The sequence below is a fragment of the Sceloporus undulatus genome, chromosome 2 (assembly GCF_019175285.1).
Source record: "Sceloporus undulatus isolate JIND9_A2432 ecotype Alabama chromosome 2, SceUnd_v1.1, whole genome shotgun sequence".
In the NCBI taxonomy this organism is placed as follows: domain Eukaryota; kingdom Metazoa; phylum Chordata; class Lepidosauria; order Squamata; family Phrynosomatidae; genus Sceloporus; species Sceloporus undulatus.
In genome coordinates, this window is record NC_056523.1 from 137,266,691 (window position 1) to 137,287,104 (window position 20,414).

At 41.6% G+C, this 20,414-nt stretch overlaps 1 protein-coding gene across 4 annotated transcripts in view; it reads left to right on the forward strand.

The window, feature by feature from the left end:
• Nucleotides 1-20,414, forward strand: part of RNF157 (ring finger protein 157) — a 111,116-nt gene that overhangs the window by 24,969 nt on the left and 65,733 nt on the right. For all 4 annotated transcript variants that reach the window (XM_042452678.1, XM_042452676.1, XM_042452679.1 and 1 more), the window contains exon 2: nt 19,978-20,096. In XM_042452678.1, coding sequence (XP_042308612.1) covers nt 19,978-20,096 — 119 coding nt within the window. The remainder of the gene's footprint in view (nt 1-19,977; nt 20,097-20,414) is intronic.

The window sequence follows — 20,414 nt, forward strand, 5'->3', positions numbered from 1 at the left end:
GAGAGATGTGGTCAGAGCGGTGGGTGGAAGTGATAATGTGTGCAGCTGAATGCTGGACAGAAATTAATGGACGGAGGTGAGAAAGAGGAAGCCCAGCCAGCAGGACGTTACAGTAATCAAGTTGTGAGACCACTAGGGCATGGACCAGGATCTTGAAATGAAGATACAACATTTGAGCTTTGGTTTATATCCTAGCAAGCAGCCCCCCCCCCCCCCCCACCGGCCACTACAGCCTCTAGTCTGTGACAAACCAGGAAGAATGAGTAGGTTTAGGGCTGTAGCATTCCTGTCAAAATTCTAGCTTTCATGCACTGCAGTCCTGATCCAGCTCACAGAGCTGCTACTTAAAACCTTTGCAAGTTCATTGTTTTTGTACAAGAAATGTTGTGTGCAATTTGGCCCTATATGTATTTGGGTTTTTTTAAACAGCATTCTGCAAAGCACACCATCTGCAGCTTGCCTTGATTCTCTTCTGTCATTTGTGCATTGTCCACACATCAGATTGAGAGCATCATGCAATCGGTGTGTGTTACAAGACTCATTTAAGGGAAAGATAAGTAAAATCCTAGGCAACAGAGAAAGTTCCTTTAGGACAGCTTCCCACACTCCTGATTTTGCACTAAGCAGGCATCAAGTGTTGGAACTTCTCATGAGGCTGCATCATGAACAATCCTCTTAACAATGCCATCTGTGTAACAGGATGTATATTGGTATTATATCTGTTTGACTCTAATGTCCTCCATCATGAATGTTGGGAACTAGAGATTACTGAGACTACTGGCATCCTCCACAAGAGATTCTGAGGAGTCAAGACTACAATTATCCCTGGTGAGAAGGAGCTGGGTTTAAATCTGTAGTGTACATGTGCCTGGAGAGAGGTGCAATTGATTCTCAGTACTGAGGTTTTGTATCTCGTTGTGGCACTTTTTAACACATTTATTATTGCATAAATTTAAATGGGCTATTGTCCACTTCTTTTGATGCATAAAATGGAACGAAATCTAATCTGCAGAAGCTTAATTCTATAATGTATTGGTTAGTCTTCAGCACTCCTATAGTACAGCAAAAATAAACATAATGGCTACCTTTCCTGAAAATGTTACCGTTTATAGAGTAATAATGAAATCATTTTCCAAACATGGGAGTTCTTCCAGGCAAGGCTTTTATCGTGAAATTGTTTTGCCTCCTTCGTAGATGTGTGGGCTGCCCAGATGCCTTTCATTTGTACCCTTCTGCATTTTCTCACTAGTGTTTCTGTGGGTTGTTGATTTTTGAATGCTAAAAAATATATTAAGGAAAGAAAGACTATATGCAGAATTTGGTTGCAGCAGCCATTCTGGAACCATCCTGGACCATTCTGCATCCATACTGAATTAATCTCCACATGAGGAGGAGGAAACTTTAAGAGGGGAAAACACCACCACCCCTTAAGGAAGGAACCCTCAAACATCTTTGTGAGGACTGAACATGCTCTGTATAGGTACAGAGTGTGGATTGAGGCTTTTTGAAGGTGGAGAGAGCTGGAAAACCTGCGGGCAGGTTGGAAAGGAGTATCCTGAAAGAAGGCATGACTGGCAGGAATAATCAGTTGAAACATTCCACTTCATACAATAACATTTGATTTTACTGCTGATTCCTTCTCTTGTTTCAGTTTGTTTGGCACCCATAGTGCACAAGCAGAGGGAGTATTTAGCGCACCGGTGTTTCTTTCTATGCCACAAATTATCTAGCTGTTTTAAACTAGCTGGAATTTCAGACAGGAAGACCAGTCTAAAAACTGGAAAATTGTATTGTCGTCAATGCTAAATATCTTTCACTGGCCAGATCAAAATCTGATTAAATGGAAATCCTGATTTTTAATCAGTGCTTAATGTATTACGACTTTCAGCCATGTTTTCACAGATGGGCAATGGTGGGTGGGTGGGCGACTGATCCTGGCTTCGGATTATAGCTCTTTGGGCACAGATTGTCTCCTCTATCATTTTATATAACCCCTCGAAGGAGGAGAGGGAGATCTTGGTGGTGGCACACGGATCCAGAGCTTTATCTTTAAATTGCTGGTGGTCTGAATGATTATGCAGTAACTGAAGTAGAAGGCACTGCATGCCTCAAAGAGATTTTCCTCTGCTTGAATATCTGTTTTTGAGATCCTTGACTGACTATAACAAAGAGACAGCTCACAGCAATGTCCCCTTTTATTTTCAAGATGACACATTTCCAGCTTATCTGCTTTGCTGTTTCAAAACAAGCTTTGAGAAAGAGCTGTGGGTTTATAGAGCCACGGTAGCAACACAGTCGTAAACGCAGAAAGAACATTTAGCATTCTGATGCTACAAAGCATGGGAATTTGGCTTCTTCGAAAAACTGACAAGACCAGCGAGAGTCTGAAAACTGCTATGGAGGATCTCCATGGGATATAGACTGATGGCATTTCTCCAGAAATATCAGCTGAAAAATGGCTGAGTCATAAGAGTTTTAAAAATTCTGACTTAAGGTGTGCGCAAGGTTTTCTCCCTCCTGCAGTAAATACTGTACATACACTTATGCCATCATTTTGAAGAGAGAAACGATGTCAGATACTCAGATATGCTAATGAGATATCCATTTTGTTGTATGGGCAAAAATCAGTTGTGAAGTTTTTAAAATTATGAGGTTGAAAAGTTGCCATTTTAGTTGACAGTAAGTAAGCTGTGGGCAGCTTATGCAGTGCAAGTAAATTGCATTCACTGAAGTAGAATGAAGTGTGCAGTTTAAAATGGCTGTTGCTCTGCTGCCTGCAAGGATGTAGAACAGGTACTGTTCACATACGGGAATTCTGCATGTTCTCCATCCAATTTACCAGTTTCTTTCCTTGTGCTCTGGCTACTATCTTTTTCCAGGCAGGGAAATTTGTGATCTCCGATCAGCAGGTCACAGATTAGAACTTTCCCCTGTTCAGTGCTGAGGAAGGCTCTTTTTCCTAGCACTGACCTGGGAAGATGCCCACTTCCTCAGCAAATCTGTATGGATCAACCTAAAGGCAAGTCAATGGCAGCAGTTTGTAAGTGTGTGTGCTGCAACTAGGAGACTGTCTTATGGAAGACTACAGCCATGTTTAGGAGCTGAATGCAGCCGTTATCACAGGGGAGATGTGGTGGAGCAGGGCAGAGCCACATTTCCCCTCCACGTCCACTAGTTTTTAAACTAGTGGAGAAACATGAGAGTGTCTTCTGCATAGGAAACATATTTAGGGGTAGCGGTCTTGGCCATGGAGCAAAATACTGTACAACAGAATCCAAAATCTGCAAAACAGTGATACCTTTATGGGACCAACTAAAAGTGTGATGTATTCAGGCTGCTAAGACATGACAGTTGCATTTGTGTAGACAGTCACTGTGGCATGGTTTGAACATTGAACTATGACTGGAGACTAGAGTTTGATTCCCTGTTTGCTATGAAACCCACTGGGTGAACTTGGGCAAGTCACATGCTCTCAGCCTCAGGGAAAGGCTGTGGCAAACCTCCTCTGAACAAATCTTGCCAAGAAAACCCCATGATAAGTTTGCCTTAAGTTGGAAACAACTTGAAGGCACACAACACACACACATACACAGAGGACACAAACACTGGTTTGGGGATGTTATTTTTGCATTTGTTTTTGAAAGAGCCATGGTGTGTCTATAGTTCCAGGCTTGGTCTTCTGTATGCCAGGCTTCATAACCCTTTCTTTCCCCCCTATGCTTTCCCAGGATGCCTTTTGGTCTGTATTTTTTAAATCTTTTTTTTTTTTCAATTGGCACTCACAGAGATGGATTAAGTAAAAAGAAAAGAAATAGGAAATAAGAAAAGAAAAACAGCCTGCTTGGGAATAGCGAGGTAGGGGGAGAGGAACATAATCATGCTCACTCATACTACATGACTCCCTGCATATCCAAGCTGAGGAGGAAGAACTGCATACGCATACATTTATAATGGAAAAGGAGCACAGTTGGGAGGCCTTGATGAGTTTTGCCTGTCAATGAAAAGGAGCGCTCCAAGAACAAAGGGAATACAATGCAGCTACAGGACAGACATAGTGTCCTGTGATAAAGTACAGCCACAGATACTGCTATCCTGCTGTAATTCTGCTTTGGCAGCCTCATGTGCTAAAGTCCTTGGTTTGTCCAATAAAAATATCACTATTTTGTGGATTGTGGATTTTGTTGTATTCTGCATATTAAGAAAACTGCACCAGTAGAATGGAGATTTGGTACACTTTTTGCTTTTTTAATGAAGTGCTGTGTTTTTAAGAGAGGTATTATGTATTGATTCATTAGTAGCATGACTTATTTGAAATCCTGTTGAGTTTCTGAATGGACAAGAAGAGAACAATAATAAAAGCATGTGAAATGCATGTTTAAAGTACAACATGAAGTATTAGATACTTTGGCTTATAATTTTTGTGCCTTTCACAAGTTTTAAAAATGCAAGAGCCTTGGTTCTTCTCCTAGATTGGTGCTTTGTGATCCTAGAATTTCTCTCTTTTAGAAGGGAATTGTTGAATTTCAGGAGCAGTCCATATTCAGGGCAGGCAGAGGAAACAGCAAGAATTAATTTCATAGATCCTCTACTTATATAGAACTTATGTTATCACCGGTCCTAAGATGCAAAAGAGAACAGGGTTTCTGCACTTTTAACAACTGTCTGGCAGTTGAACTTTCAGTATGTGTATATCCTAAATCAGGGGTAGGCAGCCTGCGGCCCGCGGGCCGGATGTGGCCCGGCGGGGCCTTGGGACTGGCCCCAGTCCAGTCCTGCCGCTGATTGCCGCCGGGGCCTTTGGCCTCTTGCACGCAGGGGCAAGGAGGGCAATTGTCTATAGAAGGCTCAGAAACATGCATTTATATTAACATTTAAAAAAAAATCAGCAAATTTTTTCACGTATCCTCCACTTTTTTTAAAAAAAGTGTCCACCATTTGAAAATGTTATCCTACATTTGTCCCGGTTTATTTATTTATTTAAATTTTTTTAAAAAAATTTAATTTTTTTTTGGCTTCGGCCCCCCAGTTGTCTGAGGGACAGCAACCCGGCCCCCGGCTCAAAAAGGTTGCCTACCCCTGTCCTAAATCCACAGTTCCATCTTCTGCCCACCCGTTAAAGGTTCAGAAGCCATGCCCTTTTTGCTCCTAGTTGGCCACTCTACTGCCAACTTCTGAGAAAAAGGACTGAGATTGAAAAGACCAAGGGAATGCATTTAACCACTGCCCTGGTGGCGCAGTGGTTAAATGCCTGTACTGCAGCCATTCACTCAAAACCACAAGGTTGCAAGTTCAAGACCAGCAAAAGGGCCCAAGCTCAACTCAGGCTTGCATCCTTCCGAGGTTGCTAAAATGAGTACCCAGACTGTTGGGGGCAAATTAGCTTACTTGCTAATTAGCTTACTTGCTGTTCACCGCTATGATCTTTGGAATAGCGGTATATAAATAAAACAAATTATTATTATTATTATTATTATTATTATTATTATTATTATTATGGATAAAATGAACCTAAGTTGTTAGCAAGCTCAATAAGCAAGACCATAGCATTACACAGTCCTTACAACTGGTACTAGCTCTCCAAACACTTGGGTAGAGAGCTCTTCTCATTAATTCTTATTAGGATTCTTTAAATCAACCTTGGTGCTTCCAACTTGGAGCCCTTCAGATAACGTTGGACTACAGAGCCCATTATTCGCCTTCTGTCTATGTGTGATAGTATAGTTCAACTTACATGAGGGATGCTGAGTTTTGAAGAAGATCCCTCAAGTGGAGTTGTGGAACTGAACATCTTCAATGTGTAGAAGGATGCCCTTACCACTGAATTATTATCTAGCTGCCTTATTCTGGTACTTAACAGACAGTTTCCTCTGTGAGTGATATGTGGGGAAAACCTTATTTTATTATCAGGAGCAAACTGGAAACAATTTCCTTGTGTTTCCATTTAATGCAGTTACACTATTTTATGCAGTCACAAATTCAATTAACACTGGAATTCTTTGTAGTTGTTCACCTTGCTGGATGATGTAGATTTTTGAGGGATAACATGTTGCTAGCAACCACCTGCTACTCAGCATGACAGTGGAGACCAGGACTCTTGGGAGATGTCTTGATACATTAAGGCAGCCTGAGATTAGCTTTTTGGGGAAGGATACAAATCCAAAATGAATGTTCACCTGTTCACTGTATGTACAGCATGAACTGTGTGATAACCAACTGGCCTTTAAAAAAATCTATTTTCACTTCCCCCTCAGAGTTGTTTGATATTTTAGTTTGCATATTTTGCTGCTCCAACACAATAAATAGCTTGTCAGGCTGTCAGGTTGTCAGAGAGCATATATAGATGTCACTTGAGTTAATTTTATTTCTTCTGACACTTGTGTTGTATTGGCGTGTGTCCTCCCCCACAGATGTGTGAACTCACATGTGTACCTGTGTGTTAAAATGCAGAAATACAGATATTTTTTCAGATATCAAGTGCACATCCCCCACAGCAGAGAATGTGTATTGTACCTTAGAAAAAATGATGTCTAGTTGAAAGGGGGGGGGGGGTAATTACCTACTGACAACAGTGGGAAAAGGTGACTCTGGATATGTGGGCTAGGCACCAGAAACAAAGCGACTTTATCACCCCAGCTTGCTGTCCTGCCATAATCCTGCTAGTTTAAGAATAATAGCATACTGGTTTGGCATAATTTTTTTATCACACTTCCCCCATGATAGCTCTTTGGTGATCCATGGTTGTGTGATCTGTTTTCCACACTGACAAATGCCGCTTTTCAGGGAGAAGGGTGGGAACATGTGATCTTGGCTTCCAACCACTTACCAAAGATGTGAATGTCCACATAGCATTTGTTTCAGGAAGGTGTTAGGTGTGCAGTCCCTCTTCTCAAAGTGCAGGACTGTTGTATACATGTTCACACAGCAAACCCATGCTTTGGAAGAAGGAGAGAGACAAGTGATCCCAGTTGTCAACTGCCAACTAAAGTACAGGACTGCTATGTGAATGTGCACACAGCAGCCAGCTTTGGAAAGGCATTGGCTGCCATGGTCATTGTGAGGGGGAGCGGAGGAGAATCACAGTCACTCACACCATGTGACTGACTGAGAGCCTACTGACAGGTTTTGCCTATCAATGAAAAGGTACACTACAGTAACAAATGGAATATTAAGGCAGCAGCACGATGGACACAACAGTATGTGATGAGTACTGGCAAAAGATGCTTTTCTCCTGTTAAAATTCAGGTTTACCCTTATGTGATAAAGTCCAAGACTGCAAGGAATATTGTTGAGAGCTAAATAAACCCTGGGAAGATCTTGGAGTTGTGTCACATTGGCTGTATTCATTCTAATGTTGAAAGTACAGGTTGGATGCTTGACTTCCAAGGCAGCTGCAGACTTCAAAACCAAAAGAATACAAAGGGATCAGTGGCTCTGGGCTGGACTCAAGGTGAGGATAGGACAAAGGGATTCATTATTTGATAGGAGAGGAGGGCCTGATTTACATGACTGATTTAAAGTGGGCTGACTGGGCAAAACAAAAAGCCATGGCTCAGAGAAGCAGTTAGGAGGAAGTCAAATGGACAAAAGGATGCCACTGTGAAGTGTGTCAAGGCAGTTCTTTAAACTGCTGATCTGTCTTGCTGTGAGGGTGCTTCAGAACTGGACTGTGTTTCCCTCCTAGTCAGTTTGAAGATATCTTCTGTGGGTTGTCTGGGGTGGTGACCTGATACTGGCCAGGAAGGTGTTTGTAAGTATTTAGGCAATTGCCATTGGGCTAATGTATTTTAACTTAATTTATTGTGTGCTCACCCAGAAATAATTACGTGCTAGCTAACATCCAGGACACTCTTCTTCCTTTCCATGGTGGTAGAATTCAAAGACTTAAGCCATTTTCATGTGGAAAATCAGTATGCAAAGGGATCTTGTAGCACCTTTGAGACTAACAGAGAAAGAAGTTGGTAGCATGAACTTTCAGGTGCATGGTGTGGGACATACAGGAAAAGACATATAAGCAGTCTGTGTGTGAGGATAAGGATAGAAATGCAAAACATATGAATATGGTGTTGAGATGACAAATGAGATGGTTCTTGGGGGACAAAGGTAGGAGGAAAGATATAGCCTAAAGCAAAGGTGAGTAGGTAACCATATGAATGGTGATGGGAGTTACTGGAATGTGGTGTGATACTGGCTGGGACCAGAAAGGAAATATGATGAACTGACCAAGAGAGCCCTGTGAGGTTGGGGTGTAGTGTCTCAGTTTCCTTGTCACCTCATTGCCATACCCACATGTTTTGTATTTCTGTTGCTATTTTCAAGCCTGCTTATAAAGGCCTGTGCCTGCTAATGCATCTGAGGAAGTAGACTCAAGCCTGTGAAAGTTCATGCTACCCGCTTCATTTTTTCAGTTAGTCCCAAAGGTATGACAGGATACTCTTGTTTCTGGCAGTCTTCAATGAGCCAGGGTGAAAAAAGGGCCTGAATATTCGACTAGGACTCAGAGACCAGGGCTACATCTGCATAGCTGAAATAATCCAGTTTGACACCAGTTTAACTGTCATGGCTCAGTGCTATGCAGTTTGTTGTGGCACCAGTGCTCTCTGCCAGAGAATGCTAAATTTCACAAAACTACAATTCCCAGAATTCCATAGTATGGAGCCATGGCAGTTAAAGTGATGTCAGACTGGATTATTTCTGCAGTGTAGATACAGCCCATGGTTTAAATCCCTGCTCAGCCACGGAACCTCACTGGGTGACCTTGGGCAAGTCTTACTCTATCAGTCACAGGAAACCCCTTCTGAACAAATCTTGCCAAGAAAATCTCATAAATTTGCTTTAGGATTGCCATAATTTGACAACAACCTTAGAGCACAACAGCAGCCTTTCCCAAACATGCACACTTCCAGGAAGACTATGCTGCACCTGCCCAAATCTCTTCTGTTTTGCATACCGGTTAAATGTACAGGAACCTTGCCTTGCATGACATCTTGTCACCTTGAAAATGCAAACTGATAAAGTTCTTTATCTGTCTCAGCATTGTTCATAGTCATTCGTTCAGCTAACATCCAACAGTCATCTAACAGCTGAAACACTCTGGGTGATGCGCATAATAAAAACGAAACATTAAATCCCATAAAATCCAATTAATTATAAAAGAGGTTAACAACCGCAACAAGGCATAATTTATGAAGCGGAGAACAAATAGCAACAGTTTCCAAAGATTTAAAAATGTACAGCAGTAGCAAAGATCAATACAAAAAGACAACTATGAAACACAAGTGTAAGTAAATATCACAAAAGTTAAAAGGTCAGAGAGAATATTAAAGTGGTGTTTGCTCGGGGTTGAAAAGTCAACAGAGTAAGTGTCAGGCAGACTTCTCCAGGGAGGGCATCCTGCAACTTAGATTTACAGCAGAGGAAGCATGCAGATTTTGACATGCATGGCCCTCTGGTGACTGCAGCATGTTGAGTAGGAACATATGGTGAGAGGCAGTTACTCAGACATGGTGGCTCTTAAGCAGCCTTGGACCATAACTATTGAAATTTTCCTCCATGTTTCATTACAAGAACACAGTAACACTCTAGCTAAATTGCATTTCCATTCTCAAAGCCCTAAATTGTGTTTCTGCTTTAGTTTTAGTGAGTTGTCTGTTGGCTTATTTCAGATGGTAGATCCCTTCCATTCCCCCTCTCTCTTTCTGCCTTCAACTCTGTTTCCCTATAAATTATGCACATGGAAAAAATGGAGCCAGAAAGCTGCAGGCATCAATAATTGATTGCAGAACCTTCCTAAATGATGAGCTACAGCTTTGTGTCTAAGATGCCTGATGGATTTTTTTTTAAAATCGGAAACTATTTTGTAGAGCTGAGGTTCTTTTCTGATAAGAGAGTTAGACCTAGTTTAAGACCCAGCATTGACATAGAGATTCCCTGTGTATTTCAGCCTGAGGTCTGAATCCATTCTATACACTTGAGAGCAACAGCAATGTGCCAAAGAGGACCTTGGAGGCCAGATGTAATAAACTGTAAAGCTACCTGAAAGTGTGAAAATGAAAAATAGGCTATAAATATTTTAAACAAAATGAAGTTCTGTGCAGATTAAAACGTGCCACAGAAGAGACTATTAGACTAATGGCCTTTACATGTTTTTGCAACCTATGAAGTGAGCGTTTGGCTGGGGTTCATGTTCCTGCTACCAGTCTTAGGTGGAACTAAAAAGAATGTGAAGACAGCCAGTGTGGTGTATTGGTTGGAGTGTTGGAGTAAATTCTAGAGACCAGGGTTTGAAATCCACTGGGTGATCTTGGTCAAGTCACACTCTCAGTTTCAGAGGATGGCAGTGATGGCAAATTCTCTCTGAACAAACTTTGCCAAGAAAACTCTTTGATAGAATCACCTTAGGGTTGCCATAAATCAGAAATAACTGGAAGGCACATAACAACAATGACAGCAAAGGGTATGACTGTGTGACAACTTTTCGCTGGTCCAATTTTATTTTTTTAAGCTTGGAAAATAGAAATAGCCTTGTACTCTCCCTTTAGGGAAGGGTGTGTAATATTTAACGCCGAATTGCCTGATCCATGAACATGGTGCTATTGCAGAGATGGCCTTGGGGTTTTACCCTTTATTTTCCTCTTTGGGGGCAGAGGACAGGCAGAGAACAGGCAAAGATGAAATGATTTATGCAGTTCCAGAATATTAGACTCTTTGCCAATAAAACTATGCTGTGTAATATGGCTTTATGGCTACCAAAATCTATACCAACATAGCCAATGAAGGAAAAGTTGTAATTCAGCATTTTAGTTAGGCACATAGGAAGCTGCTTCTTACCAGGCTGGAGTATTCGTCCATTTAGATCAAGGTAATCTGTTCTGATTGACAGTGGTGCTGCAGCTTCTTCGGCAGAGAAAGGCTTTTCTCATCCCTCCTTCCTGAGTCTTTGAACTGGAGAAGTCCTGTACTGTGATGGGACCACCTCTGTATGTAAAGCATACACTGAACTTTGAGCCCTTCCTCTTGCAGAAGTTTTTTTTAATTATAGCCCTTGAGAATGTCCGAAACAAGTTATGCAATTCTTGCATTGTCCTTCCAGGATGTTACAATCTCTATCTTTTTGGTAGGAAGTTGTAGTTAAGAGACTGGCCACTGTGAGCTAAGGGCTGAGACCAAATTTGAATTGAGATCCTTTTTTTCACAGCTTGATCTACGAGTCTTCTTCTTCTTGATGTATAACCTATTATATGGGTAATTAGTCCCGTCCTCCATTTCCTTAAAAGAGGCAGACAGCTACAGAAATCATCATGTGTGACAACATCAACCCCTCCTCAAACTAGGTGACTGTTTCCCAGGGATATTGCTATGGGGGGGGGGGGGGAAGGGAACAAATGAAATTTTCTATCAGTTCCCAAATAGCTAGCCTTGTAGAGAGTGAGAGACTGAAAAATCTTCATGCCTAGAATTCTTGTAATTGCTGTGTTTGAATTCCCTTGATAACTTGGCCTGCCCCTTTTCTTTGGATGCCTATGCCTAATCATAGAGTTGGAAGAGACCACAAGGGCCATCCAGTCCAACCCTCTGCCATGCAGGAAATCACAATCAAAGCACTTCTCAGAACTGCATTTCTAAAACTGAAGTTTTATGTTACTGCTATACTGGAAACTTGGACACTGAAGGAAAATCCCATGGGGAGGGGAAATTCTTATTGGGGAGTCAGTGCCCTCATTTTACCTCCTTTCCCAGCTATATCTACTGTTCCCAAAATATTCAGCGTGATCTTGAGATGGAGACTGAAACTAAGGAGGCACCCAAAGGAGCAAGTATTTTAGTAGTAGATGAGTTCAGCTACTCTCTCCTCAACTGCATAAAATGGATGCTCTAGTCATAGCAAAGAGGTAACATTTCTGGATGTACTTAAGTGGTTGTGCTACTGAATAGCTTGACCCAAAGGGCAGAGGCAGACAATAAGAGAGAGATGGGCAAGTATAGGATCTGGTTATGCCTGGAGAAAGGTTAATGTAGAAATGCTTGCTTCATGGTTACTCAGGTTGTGGCTCTGAAGTCAGGGAGAGAGATGACAGATAATATATATAAAAAAGAGGGAAAGGTCAGAGAGATTAGCCCAGTGAGAGAAGAGCAGAAGAGGATTCTCCATAAGGGAGAATAACCCTCCCCTGAGGCAAGGTGAATCTTGTAATGCAGGTGTTGAGGGGGAGAGAGGTAGAAAATTGTATGCCCTTCCTTGTTTCTGCAAGCCACCCTGACAAGTGCCCCCAGAGAGCCCAGTTGCCCTATTGGGGGGGAGGGAGTACACACATAGAACAGGAAATCAGACAGGTTCTCTGAAGAACCACACTGGCTGCAGTGTGGGCCCAGGCAGTCTCCGTGGCCATTACATGTTGGTGACTCCACTGGGCTAGTGTAGACAAGGCAGAAAGAAGGCCTTTACAAATTCTAAGGCTCCCACACCCATTGCAAAAGAGTGCAAGCTCACCTTTTTGTGTACACTGAATAAATAAATAATGTGCCTGTGCATCTGTTTTGCTGTCTTTAATGTACCTTAACAAGTCAACATTGACACTTCTAGAAGCAACATGTTGGACAGATTCCTAAAATGCCTGTAACGCTGAGCTCCTTGGTAAAAGCTTTTGAAATTACCAGTATGGTGCAGAAATACCTGGGGTCCAAGACATAATTCACAATATCTGACTTTATCTCTGCTCACGGACATGCTATAGAAAGGAAGGGGGGGGGGGGGGGGGGGGGGACTGAAGTGGATTTGCTCCTATACTGTTTCCTAACAATGGAAATCACTCTGAGAGTTGGGAGCTTTGTTCCTTTGCCTGATACTTTTCTGCCCTCCTTTCTATGTAACTCTCTCACAGGGGTGGGAATTACATGGCTTTCCAGGTGTTGCTGAATTGCAAATTCTGGCAGCTCTAGTTCACACAATTGATGGTGAGGCATGATGGAAATTTCAATTCAACAGAGGGTTGCACAATTCCCAGGCACAGTCTATCACAACGGTTCTCAACCTGTGGGTCACGGCCCCTTTGGGGGTTGAACGACTGTTTCACAGGGGTCACCTAAGATCATCGGAAAACACATATTTCTGATGGTCTTAGGAACCAAGATACCACAATTTTATAGTTAGGGGTCACCACAACATGAGGAACTGTATTAAAGGGTCACATCATTAGGAAGGTTTAGAACTACCAGTCTATGAGATAACAAGCTCTCCAGATCTTTGGGGAAAGAGCTGTCTCTTATCTTTAGTTTGGGATTAAGATGAGGTAAAAAGTTCATTTGACCTTTTGGCTTCTAAATCCCTCAGGTTAAAAGTTTATTAGAGGATTAGTGACTACAAGTGTTAGAAATATGGGCAATGGATGTAATGCCATAAACAACTTTGGCTGTCATATTTACTGTATTGAAGTTACAGATATGTGATCTTGAGTTACAGTTCCATAACTGCTCTGTATGCAGTAATACAATTTACTATCATGGCAATAGTGCTACAGTTGTTAATGCCCCCCCCCCTCAAACCTACTTTAAGAGCCAATAACCTGTTCAACTCCTGATGAAGGCACAGGAGGACAAGGTTTCCAGCCCTTTCATCAGTAGATAAATACAGTAGGCCCTTCCCTTACGTGGGGGATTGGTTCTGGACACCCCGCGTAAAGGGAATTCCATGTATGTTTTAGCCCCATTAAAAGTGATGGGGCTTGTGCCTGTGGGGTGGTGTGGCCCATGCGCCATTACCCCTTCTAGGGCACAGCGAGGCTTCTTCTGGTGAGGCTTTCAGCATATGCTGAAAGCTGCGTATATCGCATTTATGTATAATGTGGGCGCACTATACTTTTTTAATTCAATAGGGCCTTTTGGTAACTGACTGGTCTCCAAAGATAGAAATTTTCATGGCTGGTTGGACTACATTTTCAGTTATCAAAAGGACCTATTGAATAAAAAAGTATTTACTGGCTTTTAAGGTAGTTTTGGGAGAACATTAACTATTGTAGTTAATGTTCCTTCCCCCAGCTGCCAAGAGTGTGACAATCAGAAGCAGAATCCCTATCACAATTCCTTGCTCAGTGGAGGGAGAGGACTGTGGAAACCTCCTCCTGTGTACTGATGGGCAGCTGACAGGACCACCATTGCTCAATATGACTGCTGGCTGTTAAAATATACAGTAGGGGGGGGGGGGGGGGGGAGTCAGGCCAAGAGAAGTGACTTAGTTATGAAAATAGGCAATATAGGATATTTGCCTTCATGTACGTCTTTGGTGTGGTGTTGCCTTTGGATCATAGTTATTTATCCTCCTCATATACACAACAGTTCACTTGAAGTTAGAACAAAGCTTATATTTGAACTGTAGAGATGTAACTTTATTGCATTCCATACTGAGTCTGCCAAACATTGCTGGATCCTCTTTCTATATTATGAGTCTTGCTATATTGAATGGCCTCATATGCACCAAATCAGGCTGTTTCCAAGATAAGAATCTGAGAATGCATTCAGAACAAAGATACCCAAGCTTTACATTTTGAATCTCATGTTGTCATTTCTCTTGGTATAGCAAGCTGTTTGATTTTATTTGGTTCTCTTAGAATTGGGGCACAAGGTAGCTCACAACAAGATTAAATTCAAAAAGTTACAGCAAAGCAATAAAAATTATAATTTTAAAACACAGTACCATCATAATATTAAAGCACAACTGAATTAAAAGCAATTAGAAACAATAGAATAAGAAAATGTAGGGCACACAGCCATGAAAATTCCTTTCTTTGGAGACCAGTCCGTTATCAAAAGGCCCTACTGAATAAAAAGGTCTTTACCTGTTGATGGAAGGGTAGCATTACCTGTTGATGGAAGAGTAGCACTAGAAAACTCTCAGATTCCCTACAAAGCAGGAAGTTTTCAATTTTTAGAAATACTTGTACATGACTTTTAAAAAATCAGTAGTACTCTTACAAATGTAAATCGCGTCATTCTGGGCAGCTGGAACGAATACAGTATCAGTAGATACATGGCTGCCTAGTAGAAGATATACACTTGGCTGCCTAAAGAAAGCTGATGCACCTATGTGCCTTGCTCTTCAGGCATTCTGGAATTAGTAAACTTTGAGTTTTAGTCTCTCTGGCCCTGCAACATCTCCCTTTAGAATATTCTCCCTTTGCAATATGCTACTGCATTGTCACATTTGTAGTACATTTAAAGGGATCTTGTAGCACCTGTGTGAAAGAAATTGTAACAAGCTTTTGTAGACTTGGTCTGCTTCTTCAGATACATGGAGTGAACTGATGTCCAGGAAGGACTTTTATGACCAGACTGTATGAATAGCTATAAAAATGCAGAACTTGTAGGTATGGTGATGAGGTGACAAATTCAGTTTTAACTATGGTCACTTTACATATCTATGACTACTCATAGTGTCTGATTATAAAGGTCCTTCTTGGGCACCAGTTCACACCATGCCTCCCGAGGAAGCAGATGTAATCTACAAAAGTTTATTCTACAACTTCTTTTCCTGGACTTTGAAAATTTCCCAGTAGCCACATGGCCAGAAGGAGGGGATGCCAGGCTGCAAGAGATGTCCTTCTATACCATCTGAACTAAGAACAAAAGCAGCAAAATGCAGGCCTATGACTATCATCTTCAATTTTTTTCTTCTGTATGTTTTTTAACACCTTCCCTGATGAAGAAGCCACTTTGAAAGCTTGCAACATGTATATTATGCCCTAAGTATCAGTGTTTGGTGGATTGTTGATGTTACAGGATTCTTTTGCACAGTTAGTCTCAAAGGGGCTATAAAATCCCTTGTGCGCTGATATTCCAGACTAACATGGCTATCCTTGAATTCTAGTAGGCTTTAAATTATTGCCCTAAAAATAATTGCCTAGTGAGACCTTGAATGTTCAAACTGCACTGTGTACTTTGTTGATTTTTTTCCTACCCAAATATGTCAGCTCACATAATTTTTGCTATTTAGTTTTCCCTATCCCAATAATTATGGAGCATGGAAGATTACTACGTCATGCTTTTTCTAGTGTTACTAAATGCACAAGTTTTTTTAAAAAAAATCACATCTAATCTCTACCAATTTATGATAGAAAAAATAATTTTAAAATCAAAGTTCTCAGAAAATGTACATTTAAACTAAATTTCTTCCTTTAGTCTTATGATATTTAATTTCAGTGCATCAGTTCATATTCCATATGAAGATCTGGCTCAATATTTTTCATATAATAACTGGGTTATTGAAAGACTGCAAAGACTCCAGTCCCCTGAACTGGATTTCTTTTGTTGATATTTTCTTGATCGTTTCAGAATCTTATTATAGTCCTGAAGCCTAGAAATATGACAGGTATTTCCTAACCTAAGTTCTGATTCCTAGCATGCCTAAATGAACTTCTTAACAGAATCCTGCCACACACAGTGAATGAAAAACGATGAACAATCCTGCGTATAACTTGATCAGACGACCACTGCTATCCCTGATAGTTGTAGCTGTGACTGTTTCAGCGGTGAACAGCCAGTTGGGTATACCAAAAAAAATTCTCTCATTCTCTGTTTATCACAATTCATAGCACTGAAATGTGCTGAGAGCCTGAGGAGAGCCTCGAGTATACAAATGCATCTGGAGATAAAAGATAGTGGTTAGGCATATCTGAGAATAAATGTTTATCTGAAGTCACCATGTTTGCCTCAAGGGCTGCTTTCTGTGTGTACATCCACAGCCCAAAGGTATCATTCAAGCCCTATGTGGGAGCTATGAAAATAGGAAGCCCTGACTGGGCTGAAATGGAAAGCCCCCCCCTTCTCAAGAGAAACAAATGCTGTGATTGTTCTTTTGAAGTGAATTTAGCACAGGTTGAACCACCAGCTGGGAATTTCCCTTTGGAGTATTTTCAGTTAACTGGAACAGTAAGGCTAAACTCTACTGGGGGAAAGCATCTGTTATTCAGATAGTTCAAAGAACAGGTCTTGTATCAGGCTTACAAGTGCTGCAGTCTCTCTGTGGGTGACTGACTTTGGGCTGATTTTTAATTTTTTAAAAAACATTCTTCCTTTTTTAAAGCAAAGATAATTTGTAAGTAGGGTAGAAGAATATACAGTCAGCCCTCCATAGCCTCGGGCGGGTTACAAACCGCCACTTGGGACGTCCGCAGGATGTCCCATTTTAAAAAAGGGGCGTCTCTTCTAGACGCCCCTGGCTCTAGTACGGACTCTGTCCGTACAATATGGTGCCGGCCATTCCACATGGCCGGCGCCATCTTTACGTATCAGACGCTGTGCGTCCGAACGTGTCGCGGCGTCTGTGACGTTGTGAATGCGCCCCTGGCGCCTCGCGACGTCACAGAGGCGCCGCAAGAAGAAACTCCATTTTGGAGCTTCTTTTTCGGTCCGTGCGGGAGCCGCGCGGTGTGGGTGCTACGGCTCCTGCGCGGACCAAGCGGCGGCGGTGGCAGACCGCCTCAAAGCGGCGGTTTATAACCTGCCTCAGTTTCTTTATCCATGGATTCAACCATCCACGGCTTGAAAATGTTTTTTTTTTTAAATTAATTCCAAAAAGCAAAACTTGATTTTACTATTTTATATAAGGGACACCATTTTACTATCCTGTTGTACATAATGGGACTTGAGCTTCCCTGGTTTTTTGGTATCCACGGGGGAGTCCTGGAACCAAACCCCAGCAAATATAAAGGGTCCACTGTACATAAGAACACATGAGTGAAAAATGCTGAGGTCTGCCATGTGTATTGAATGACAGAAGATGATTAGTCCTGTGTGTGAATTTGAGTGAGCTACAGTAGTTGCATTTTGCTTAGGAGAGGATTATGAGGATCAGATAATTCACGTAATGTATGGGGGCAGGAAGCTGCAAGAAGTGAAATATTTTCATTTTTTTCACCCTTTTAGGGATGTTTCCACACTGCATAACTGTAACAGTTGGACACCACTTTAATTACTGTGGCTCCACCCAATGGAATAGTAGGATTTGATGACCTATTTAACCTAACATAATTCTATAAAAAGAGAGAGACTGATGATTTAATCAGTTTAATCCTGTAATATAGACAAGACACTCAGGGAATTGTAATTCAGGGGAATGGACTAATGTTCTGTGGCAGAAAATTCCAAATCCTTCAAACTACAAGTTCCACAATTCTGTAGATGGAGCCATGGAAGTTCAAGTGATATCAAACTGCTATAACTGTGCAGCATGGATATAACCTTGGTTTCAGAGCAAAATACTTCAAAATATTTGTCCATAATAATAAAGGCCAGGGTGTTGTTGCTTTTAAAATTGAAGGCCTTCCTATCCCTGAGTGATTGCATACTACGCTGTGTGCTGCTTTGTGGCCATGTAAGTTGTAAGATCCTCTATTGTCATTCTTGTATCCATAGTACATTCTTGATTCATTGAACTCCATCCAAGGGTATTAAAAGAACTGGCAAATGTAATATCGGAGCCATTGGCAATAATCTTTGAAAACTCCTGGAAAACAGGAGAGATCCCAGCAGACTGGAGGAGGGCAAACGTTGTCCCCATCTTCAAAAAGGGGAAAAAAGAGGATCCCAACAATTATCGTCCAGTTAGTCTGACATCAGTACTAGGAAAGATTCTGGAGCAGATCATTAAACAGAGAGTCTGTGAACATCTAGAAGGCAATGCCATAATCACAAAAAGTCAACATGGGTTTCAGAGAAACAAGTCATGCTAGACAAACCTGATCTCTTTCTTTGATAAAATTACCAGCTTGGTAGATGAAGGGAATGCTGTGGATATAGTATATCTTGATTTCAGTAAGGCCTTTGACAAAGTTCCCCATGACATTCTTGCAAACAAGCTTGTAAAATGTGGGCTAGACAAAGGAACTGTTAAATGGATCTGTAATTGGTTGACCGGCCGAACCCAAAGGGTGCTCAACAATGGCTCCTTTTCATCCTGGAGAAAAGTGACCAGTGGGGTCCCACAGGGCTCTGTCCTGGGCCCAGTGCTATTCAACATCTTTATCAATGACCTGGATGACAGAATTGGAAGCATACTTATCAAATTTGCAGATGATACCAAATTAGGGGGAATAGCTAATACTCCAGAGGACAGGATCAAAATTCAAAATGACCTGAATAGACTAGAAAGCTGGGCCAAAGCTAACAAAATGAAATTCAACACGGAGAAATGTAAGGTATTGCACTTAGGGCAGAAAAATAAAATGCACAGATATAGGATGGGTGACACCTGGCTGAATAAAACTACGTGTGAAAGGGATCTAGGAGTCCAAGTAGACCACAAGTTGAACATGAGTGAACAGTGTGATGCGGCAGCTAAAAAGGCCAATGCTATTTTAGGCTGCATCAATAGAAGTATAGTGTCTAGATCAAGAGAAGTAATAGTGCCACTGTATTCTGCTCTGGTCAGGCCCCACCTAGAATATTGTGTCCAGTTCTGGGCGCCACAATTCAGAAAGGACATTGAGAAACTGGAGCGTGTCCAAAGGAGGGCGACAAAAATGGTGAAAGGTCTGGAAACCATGCCCTATGAGGAACGACTTAGGGAGCTGGGGATGTTTAGCCTGGAGAAAAGAAGGTTAAGAGGTGATATGATAGCCCTGTTTAAATATTTGAAGGGATGTCATATTGAAGAGGGAGCAAGCTTGTTTTCTGCTGCTCCAGAGAACAGGACCCGGAACAATGGATTCAAGCTGCAGGAAAAGAGATTCCACCTGAACATTAGGAGGAACTTCCTGACAGTTAGGGCTGTTCGACAATGGAATGCACTCCCTCGGAGGGTGATAGAGTCTCCTTCCTTGGAGGTCTTTAAACAGAGGCTGGATGGCCATCTGTCAGGGATGCTTTGATTTGGATTTCCTGCATGGCAGGGGGTTGGACTGGATGGCCCTAGTGGTCTCTTCCAACTCTATGATTCTATGATTCTATGATTCCTAGTTCTTCTGACTATCTCTGTACTTTCCTTTCCAGGAAGCTACTTTGCCAGTCATTTCATCATGGGAGGTGAGAAGTTTGATTCTACACATCCTGAGGGTTACCTCTTTGGGGAGAACAGCGATCTCAACTTCCTTGGGAATAGACCTGTAGCGGTAAGACAGGGAAATGTTTGAACAACATTTGATATTAGCTGTGGAGAGCAGGCATAGGCACATAGCTTCATTGTTTGTTTTGCACATGTTTCTCATTTGCATCCATCCCCCAGTTAATCTCTGCATCTCCAGATGTAACTGAAGTTCAATTTGATGGAAGATTTTGCCTTCCCAGCTTTATGCCTATTTCTGAATCAATTTCAAGGCTGCATCTACACTGCAGAATTAATAATAATAATTATTATTATTATTACTATAATATATGTATAGCCCGCCCAATCACAAGGAATCCCGATGGGTTACAACAATAAAAATATA